This window comes from Gambusia affinis, linkage group LG05 (assembly GCF_019740435.1).
Source record: "Gambusia affinis linkage group LG05, SWU_Gaff_1.0, whole genome shotgun sequence".
Taxonomy (NCBI): domain Eukaryota; kingdom Metazoa; phylum Chordata; class Actinopteri; order Cyprinodontiformes; family Poeciliidae; genus Gambusia; species Gambusia affinis.
In genome coordinates, this window is record NC_057872.1 from 19,901,020 (window position 1) to 19,911,233 (window position 10,214).

At 37.4% G+C, this 10,214-nt stretch overlaps 1 protein-coding gene across 1 annotated transcript; it reads left to right on the top strand.

The window, feature by feature from the left end:
• Positions 1–629: 629 nt before the first annotated feature.
• On the top strand, positions 630–8,842 carry prpf31 (PRP31 pre-mRNA processing factor 31 homolog (yeast)). The gene is made up of 14 exons (XM_044115940.1): positions 630–871; positions 2,280–2,495; positions 2,580–2,640; positions 2,968–3,051; positions 3,145–3,242; positions 4,649–4,755; positions 4,882–5,051; positions 5,150–5,307; positions 6,399–6,488; positions 6,598–6,725; positions 7,004–7,076; positions 8,162–8,290; positions 8,378–8,476; positions 8,558–8,842. The coding sequence occupies exons 2-14, from the start codon at positions 2,280–2,282 to the stop codon at positions 8,660–8,662; spliced, it is 1,518 nt and encodes a 505-aa protein (XP_043971875.1). The 5' UTR covers positions 630–871; the 3' UTR covers positions 8,663–8,842.
• The last annotated feature ends 1,372 nt before the right edge of the window (positions 8,843–10,214 follow it).

A 10,214-nucleotide genomic window follows, 5' to 3' on the forward strand; every position in this document is an offset into this window, starting at 1 on the left:
GTTCATAAGGAATCAATGACACCCTCAGTAGTGAGGGCTCACCTGCAAACTTATTTGGATTTGCTTAAAAACAACATATGACAAAAAAAAAAAAAAAAAAGAAAAGAAAAAAGCAGAAGATCTGGTACTTCCTTGTCACCATGGCAACAAGAATTTTTTTTTTCATGCTTCTTCTTATTTTTCTTTACTTTTTTATTTGCTTAAATCAACAATCCATCACATAATGGTGGTAATATTAATATAAATGATAATTTACCAAAAATATTAAATATGGATGACTGCACTTTTGCCACTTCGGGCTAATCAAGCCACAGTTCTCATAAATTGTGACGCAGCTCCAGATTTATTTATTATTTTGTAAATTGATTTTTTTTTTTTCTTTTATCTTTTTTACGCCTCCAAGGGGTCTTTTGTGGGCTCTTGTGTCCCTTATATGAAAGTAGGCTGACAGGAAAGGGGGAAGACATGCGGCAAATATCGTGGGGTCAGGGAGTCGAACCCGCGACGGACTCAAGGCCTCCAACCATGGGTCGCGCTATTCCCTGCGCCACCACCGCACGCCCCAGAAGAAAAACATTAATAAAAAAGGCAGTCACGGGATGACGCCTATATCACGTCTAAAAACAAAAACATGGTGATGTTCCTCCGGAATGGATCATCTGAGTTCGTGTGCCTGACAGACTCGATTTCCCACAAAGCAACAGGAAGTCAAGATGACGTATTTAGTCTGCGACCAGAACGTTTTCATACTGAATCACTTCACACAGGAGGACAACAGCGATTAAACGTTCAGCTTATTCGCTTAAAACAGATTATTTTTGGTTCATCACGCAGTTTTTTGGTCAATTTGGGCCTATTTTGAGCCTCGGAGGTAAGTTTTTTACATTTATTTTTAAAATAAACTCCGGGTGACGTTCAACAACGTTTGCTGAAGCTAACTGGCTAACAGGGTTACAGCCATAATAAACACTGATGCATTTCTGCTGTATGCAAACATTAAGGCTTGTTTCAGTGTTTATGGCATTTTTGCCATAAAATGCCATAAACACTTGAATTGTGATTCAGAGGGCTGGAAACGGTACTATGGCATTATCATTATTTAACATCTGTTAGATTAGGGGGCAGTATCGGAAATGGTATTTCTATTCAAACTGACATTATATATAATATGCATTACCAACTGGTTTCATTCTTTCTTTTTTGACTTTTACCAACGTTTTAATATTTTTATGTGAGCGTGTGCAACGTAATTTCGTCCTGCGTTGTTGTGTTGAATGAAGGGAAGCTTTAATTTGTCAAAACTTTTGGTATATTAATGGTGTGGATAATCACCGAATAAAGTAATTTAGGATTGGGCAAAAGTATTTTCTCAGATCACTTTCTCTCCTTATTTACTTAATGGTAAACCTTTTCATCTCTAGATACATTCCTTTAAGAAACGTTTTTTGCCATTTTAACATTATTACTATTTTAGTAAACCCACCTCTGTATGCATTTTCTCACACAAACTCTTTTTATGCTTAAAGCACATTTACATTTAATTGTTGAACTTGGTCTACTAAATGTGTAAGATTAGTATTTTAAAATCACATTGAAAGTAAATATTCTTTCAATCTGATTGAAATAATATTTTTATATTTTAAATTTTGTCTTTATGCTGTATATGCAGCTATAAGATCCACTTTTAATCTTTTTCAAGCATCAATCAGATTTTATTTATGGGGGATTTTAATGCAGTTGAATATACGGACTAAGTGCCTTACACAAGTAAAAAACAAAGGAGCAAACAACAATCAGTAAAAATGCAAAACTAAGTTTAAAAAAATAAAATTAAGAAATGTAAAAATATATAAAGCACTAGACAAGGTATTTTAACTATAAGAGAAATAATGGTTAAAAACTAAGTTACGCTATATTTATGATGAGCTCTTACAATTGTGATTTTAAGACGACATTTAAGTGTTTTGGAGCCGATTAAAAATGGAACCAAACGATAACAGTTGTAATTAAGAACAAGTTATTGAAGTTCAAGTAGATGCCAAGTTAACAGTGTGTGTTTTTATTCATTTATGGTGATACTTTGAATAACACCTCAACTTCCCTGAACAAATTATTTTTCATTAGGGAAGAGGTGAAGTCTCTTTATATGTTCACTTTTAAGGCAAACTGTTATACAAACTAAAATCTGTTTCCTTTAATCTCTTTGTGATTCATGCTTTTCACTGAAATGCATCCCTTATTTCACCACTGTCTATTGCTTCATGATGATTTCCTTCCAGATGTCTCTGGCTGACGAGCTCCTGGCTGATCTGGAGGAAGCCGGAGATGAGGGAGAAGATGGACTGTATCCAGAAGGAGAGGAGGGGGACAGCGATGGAGAGAGGAGTCAGGGAAGGATGGAGGGAGCGCTGGAAGATATTCCAGAGGAGATGGAGGTGGATTACAGTAAAGCTGAGAGCGTGGCGTCCATCGCTAAGCTCCGCAATAGCAAGCAGGTATTTATTTTGGCTTTACATAAAGTAATATTTGGTGTAAACAAACCTAGTTGGGTTTTATAATCATGTTGTGTCTTTTAAAAGTTTTCAGACATTATGGAGAAAATCTCAGAATATATTGGAAAGCAGCGCAAAAACTCAGACGGTGAGTGACATATTTATTTAAAACTCAAATGACTGTTAAAATTTTACATTGTGGGCGTGCTGCGGTGGCGTAGGGGATAGCGCAACCCTCGTATGGTGGCCTTGAGTCCTCGACGCGGCCGTTGCGGGTTCGATTCCCGGACCCGACAACATTTGCCACATGTCTTCCCCCCTCTACTTTCCTGTCAGCCTACTGTCATATAAAGGATACTAGAGCCCACAAAAAGACCCCCTGGTGGGGAAAAAATAAAAAAATTTTTTACATTGTGTAATATTGTTAATAGTTACAGTTGGAAGTAAAATATCATCTTTTTGTGGTTCTTCTTAGTTTCAGGTCCAGTTGAGGCCGATCCAGAATACAGGCTGATTGTAGCAGCCAATAATCTCACAGTGGAGATCGACAACGAGCTCAGTGAGTTTCTGTAAAACGAGAAATATTGTTTAAAAGTGTGAAGAAATGTGTGTCCCTCTTAATAATCAAGAGTTTTGTCTCCTGTTTTTTCAGACATAATTCATAAGTTCACTAGAGACAAATATTCCAAGAGGTTTCCAGAACTCGAGTCTTTGGTGCCAGATTCTCTGGATTACATCCGCACAGTCAAGGTACGCCGGGATAAAAAAAAATAAAAAAAAGACACATTTTCAACTAGTACTTTGAAAGGGCTTCATTTGGAAACACATTTAAATGGGACCAGATCTTTTCTGTTTTATATCAGTTAGGATTACAAAAATTGTTTCTATTTGCTAAACATACTTTTTTTTTTTTTTTTTTTTCCACACCTTTTATTCAAATTGAGAAGTTTAAATATACTAAAAGCTATTCCTTTAGATAATTTGGAACTGCCAAGATGTCAAGACTTTAACAGATCCTGACGGGTCAATTGGCAACATTTGAGTTAATTGGAGACTCAATTAACTCCAATTGAGTCTACAGTTTGTTTGATGACCTCAAACACACTGCAGGTTTGTTTAACAGAATGGGAAAATCTAAAGACATCAGCCAAGATATCAGGGAGAGATTCGTAGAGTCAGATTTATTTTCTCTGTACAATTTTCTAGATTCCCGAAGGCGCCATATTGATCCATATGTTCAAATAATTATGTACGTGTATGAATGGGAATGTCCAGCATTCACTGTGTTGGGAAAGGAGACGGGTTTTGTGTAGCAGAGATAAATGTGAATCAACCAAATAAAAACAAGAAAGACCTTCTGGGGAATGCTGGTTAAACCTGATCAGAGTGACTTTATCCACATTGAAACAAGTCCTGTAGCAACATGGGCAGAAACATCAAGTAGATAAATTACAGTTTAAAATGCAAAAAAGCGACAAAGACCTTAATTTTTGGGCATGTGGCCTGATGAAACCAAAATGAAAAATATTTGACCGTAATAACCAATGTTGCGTTTGTTGGAAAAATTGATAAACTCGCCCATTTGAGAACAAATATCCTCGCTGTGCAGTACGGTGGGGGCGTTTTGCTGCAGGAGGCTTCAGAAAATATGATCGTGTAAAGAAGGAAGAACATTATGTGGAAATATTGAAGCAACATGTAAAGGAGGGGAGGTCTTCACTCAAAACAGCTACAACAGGAGCTAATGACCGTAAAGTCAGCGTTCAGGAGTGGCCATCACAAAGCCTTGATCTCAATGCCAAAGAAAATTTGCGGTCGGAGCTGAAGAGCTGCAGCATGGCCTTCAAACCTGACCCAGTTGAACCAGTTCCGACTGGAGGAATCCCAGCAGACATGGGAAACCCAAAACATTTGACTCGAGTCGTGCAGTTTAAAAGCAACACTACCAAATACAGAATAATTGTGTGTAAACTTTTGAAAATAAAGAAGCAGAAAAATTAAACAACCTCTCATGAGGGTGGCCTTGATAATCCTGTCTGTCCTAAAACAGGAAAAGTTTTTCCAGATTTATTGTCGGAGAGAGACGAAAAGGTTGCTGTTCTTTTCTACATGGTGCATTTTAACTGCATTTCATCTCTCCTGTTGTCTCTTTGAAGGAACTGGGAAACAATCTGGAGAAATGTAAGAACAATGAGACGCTGCAGCAAATCCTGACCAACGCTACCATCATGGTGGTCAGCGTCACAGCGTCGACCACACAGGGGCGAGTCTCTCATATTTCATCATATGAACGTTAAACCCGCTCCTCTAGCTGCAGCTCCGCAGCCGTCCAATATTCCTATTTAAAACGATGCTGTAAAGAGCTCAGTTGAACTTTGTGTGCTTGCAGATCGTTGCTGAGTGAGGATGAACTGAAGCAGCTTGAAGAGGCGTGCGACATGGCGCTGGAGCTGAACCAATCCAAACACAGGATATACGAGTACGTGGAGTCCAGAATGTCCTTCATAGCCCCGAACCTGTCCATCATCGTGGGAGCATCAACTGCTGCCAAGATTATGGGTCAGAGGAAAAAAAGCCAAACTGAATCAGAACGAGCATTTTACCAACGCGCCCTTCATTTGTCGCTGATGTTTTTGTTTTCCTCGTCTTGGCTGCAGGAATCGCTGGCGGTCTCACTAACCTGTCAAAGATGCCGGCCTGTAACCTGATGCTGCTGGGGGCTCAGAGGAGAACGCTGTCTGGCTTCAGCAGCACGTCTCTGCTTCCACACACAGGATTCATCTACCACTGTGACGTGGTGCAGTCGCTGCCGCCTGTAAGCCGATCGTGTTGATCCGTCGGTCCTTCCCCCTCTGAACTGAAGCTTTGTTCAATCTGTATATCACTTCTTCGTTCCGATTTTAATTTACAACAAAAAATGAGAAAGTTATTTGTTTTCAGATACAAAAAAACCCCAGACTACTTTCTACTTTTTTCCTTCTTCTTCATATTTTGTAATTTTAGCCTCGGATCAAAAATACAAAATGGAAAAGCGGTCTGTGTACCTTTTGTCCAGTTGTTTTATAACGGAGTCAAAATTTTGAAAAAAAAGAAAAGTGTTAATTTTTACTTCAAAACACACATTACATTGATGATTTTTGTAGTTTTGATTTTTATCCTCACATCAAAAATCAAACCTTTTATGAAAGACCCGAACTGTGATCTCCCCCGTTACTTGGTCTCTGAGACTAACGACAACAAACACACATTACAGCAATATACTTGAAAATAAACACAAAATAAGGCAAAAACATTGTTTGTTAGAATGGATAAGAAATGTTTAGACACTTGAATATTACATTTTTACATGTTTATAATGAAAATGTCAGAGAATGTTACCTGCTAGCATAAGTTAGTGTTAGTCCCAAAGTTAAAAGAAAGAAAAACTCACCTTCGTATCCGTGAATGTATAACGAGGCGTACATCTTAAAACCTTTCTCCAGCTTACTTGTTAAATTGAAAAATGAACAACTTGTTTTTGATCATCAAAAATTTTTGATGATCAATTGAACAAATGGTACATGGAGTGGCTGCAGGACCAAGTTTGACTTTTACATGTCATTGCTCAAATTTATGTGACCCAGAAATTGTTCTGCTGGTAAAAACGAGAGAGTGCTGGTTACCCAGTGTCACCATGGCCACCACTGAATATCCTACCGTTTATGAAGAACAATTCCTGCATTATGTAAAGAAATATCAAAATATAATTTGGCCTATTTTGCATTTTTGATCTGAGACTAAAATTGAAGGTGTTTTTGTTCCCATACAATTCAAAAGCAAATAAAAAAAATTTTCTTTATCCAGTTTGTCAATTGAAAATGATCCACAGGTCTGACTGGTTAAGCTTTCTGTTCTCCTTCTGCTCAGGACTTGAGGAGGAAGGCGGCCCGTCTGGTGGCAGCAAAATGCACCCTGGCTTCACGAGTGGACAGTTTTCATGAGAGCTCAGATGGAAAGGTCCTAGAAACCTGCACAGTTGATGCATTTTTACTTTACAATCATGATAAGAACGACTTAGATTGGGTTTATTGTTTACCGGGTTTTTTTCTTTCTTCTTCTTCTGCAGGTTGGCTATGATCTAAAAGAAGAGATCGAGAGGAAGTTTGATAAATGGCAGGAGCCGCCGCCAGTGAAGCAGGTCAAACCTCTGCCGGCGCCACTGGATGGACAGAGGAAGAAGAGAGGAGGGAGAAGGTAAAGAATCCATCATGAAGGCCTGATTTTCAACCAATTTATCGTTTTTAGACATAAAAAGCTACTAAGCCCTAAAGGGAGCAACAACTAAAATCAAAATCCTGTGTTCCCTAAATCAGTTAAAGTAAATTCAGGCGACTCCAATGAAAGAAGCTTCCTGAACTTTGGAAAGCAAAGACAAGCATCTTGTATAACTCACACTTATAAGTTTTAAATGCCAGCAGCTATATTTATAGCTCCCACTTCCAAGCTAACTGTTCTCTTCTCTTTCCCTGCAGGTATCGAAAGATGAAGGAGCGTCTCGGGCTGACGGAGATCAGGAAACATGCCAACAGAATGACTTTTGCAGAGGTGTGTGTGTGTGATTTTTATTATTCAGCTCTGTTTTTAGATTTATTGCGCTGTTTCGTAAACTTGCAGCAGTGTCTTCCCATCAGCTTACATTCTGTCTTTACACTACAAAATATTTCTCTTGGAGGATGTGGAAACAGTTTGTATAAAAATAAAACTCCATGCTGAGTGTCTTGCAATGTGCCAAAACATTAGTAGGTGGAAAGGGAAGGTAAAGAAAAGAAATCTGCAATGTGGAGTAAATTATTTTACTCCACATTGGTAAATTTCTGCTAAAGTCAAGAGTTCAACATGCAGTCAAATAATATAAAAATCACACTTCACAACCTCTGTTTGACTCTACATGCTTAAAGCACTAAATCACTCTAAATAAAATAACTTCCTTAGTTTAACAATAAAGCTTAAAACAATCATTGTCAAGCATGTTGCCGTGTTGTTGTTGTTATTTGTAAAACAAAACAAATTGTACTCAAGTCAAAGTAGAAATTATTCAACAATAAAAAACCATTTGATGTTTTGATCAATTTAAAAATTGTCATCCAAAATATAAAGTTGTGTTAAAATGTTCTTATTTTAAGGACCAGAATGAAAATAATTAATATAAATAACTTAATTACAAAGTCAGGGAAAAGAGATTTTTTTTTTAAATCAGTTTCTTTAGGGATAAAACTTATGAAGCTTTAAGAGAAACACGACAGAGATGTTATTTGTTGAAACAAGCTTTGTACTTCGTTCAGTGAAGTTGCTCACAGTGGGTTGAGTATCCAGAAAATGTACTCAAGTAAAAGTAAAAAGTACAGCGTCGTAAAAATGCTCTTAAAAGTAACATTTTTTCCAAAATGTTACCCAAGTGCATCTAACTACCTTCTTTCCAACTCTGTTGCTTTTTAATTAGCTCATGTGAAAAGTTTCAAATGGTGAAAACTAGTTGAGGTTTGTGGGTTAAATGCATTGATCAGCAAAGTCTTTAAATACACATGCATGTTTGTTTTTAGTAGAGATTAAATGGTTTTTATCTTTGCTCACTATTTATTATTTTGTCACTTTACGTGGTGAGGCTTTAAGCTCATCTCTTTGTGTGGCAGATTGAGGATGATGCTTATCAGGAGGATCTGGGCTTCAGTCTGGGTCAGCTGGGAAAAAGCGGCAGCGGCAGAGTCAGACAGGCTCAGGTCAACGAGGCCACCAAGGCGAGGATCTCCAAATCCCTGCAGGTAAACGCTCGCTGCTCCTTTATTCTCCCAGCTCTGCTTGATTTATGTTGTCTCTTATATCTGTGCGTGCTGTTTCATCGCCAACAGAGGACGCTGCAGAAGCAGAGCATGACATATGGAGGAAAGTCCACAGTCAGAGATCGCTCGTCGGGAACCAGCTCCAGTGTCGCTTTTACTCCCCTTCAGGTAAGAAGTGTGACCTTTGGTGAAAGGCGCGCTTTATCTTTTTTATTCTCCTTTTTCGGCTCATTCTGGTTTCCCCCGCAGGGCCTGGAGATCGTAAACCCTCAGGCTGCAGAGAAGAAGGTGGCTGAAGCCAATCAGAAATATTTCTCCAACATGGCAGAGTTCCTCAAAGTGAAAAAGGAATGAAAGATGTAGCCTAGTGCATTTGTCATTTTCTCCCATGTGCTCCACCCTGTTTATTTTTATTTTTTATTTTACCATTGTAATAAAATGTTTAGAGTCTCGAGTTTGGTTTAAAATGATGTGAACTGTAATGATTTGAATTTTCTTTTTTAAGAAGGATCTTCATTAAAGAGTTTAACCCCAGCTTATTTTGAAATGATTTTAAGTAGATTACGGTTAAACGGATTAATTGATTACTGAAATAATTGTCAACTAATTTAGTAATCAATTAACTGGAGCACACAAACTCAAAAATATGCTATCTGCTAAAAGAGTCACATATCCAAAGCAGTAATTAAGCCAAAACTGTACAAAAATACATTTTGCATTTAAGATTAAATGTTAAACTTTTTAAATATTTGCTATCAAAAACTCAAGTGTGAGGTTTTAGTTGAAATTCTTTGAAAAAAGAAATTCTATTAATCACCTTTTTCTCTTCAATTATTAACTGGTTAATTGAAAAAAGAAAGTCAACACTACATTCATAAGTCAAGCAGAGTGTTTCACATGTTGATACTAACAGTAATGTTTTACTTTCTACAAATGGTCAGGCGTTCGCTTAAAGATTGCTGCGTTATTGCATATTATTCAATCATTCTTTTTAATGAGAGAAAGTAATTTAATTGGTTATTTGAATTATTTTTTACATCTAATATTGCATAAAAAAATTATTTTTTCAGCCAATAAATCATAAAAAAAAGTAATATTTGGCTTTTTGGTTAAATTTCCAGATGAGCCTAAAATACAGTACAACCTTTAAGAGTGAACCTTGTGACCTTTAAACTCCTGAATGCACATATCCAACTGTCTGGTGTTTCAATACTTTTTGCACAACTCTCTTCGTGTCTAACTACACTATAAGTACATTACAATTATTACTCAATTATGAATTTTGATTGTGTTCGATAGTGATACTATCACAGTGTAAGTACCAAGTAAGGTGGTATTCACCACAGTGATATTTACTGTGGTGCTTTCTGTAATATTTTGCTGAATATAGTAATATTTCCCTAGCAATATTACTATGGACACTGCCATGACAGTTGATAGTGGTTGCCATGCCAACAATACACAAGCCAGAAGCTCTCGAACCAGCGCTCGTCTCGTTCTAGTCATCTTTTATGCAATATATATATATTACACTTACTGCCGAACTAGCAAAATTAGCTGTAGCTTTTATCTCCAAGCTAAAGCGGACATGTAACCTACGTGTAAGTTGCTACACGTACTTACTCTGCTGTTATTCACGTGAAGGGTCCGTACGTCCTTTACAATCCGTTTAAACATTGTTTGTATGAGTCAATAGATTTCAAACTGTAAAGCTGCTCCATGGTGGACGCTACGTGTTCACGAGGTAGTTAGCCATATTGTACTTTAAGATCGGAGGCAGCTTGTCCACATCGTCTTACATATTTTTATTCTTCGTTTCACCCCGACCCCGAGCGATTGGTCAAGAGAGTCCACATATTTTCTTTTACTTGAAGCCATGGATCCGATTTGCATTGCGCATGCGCTT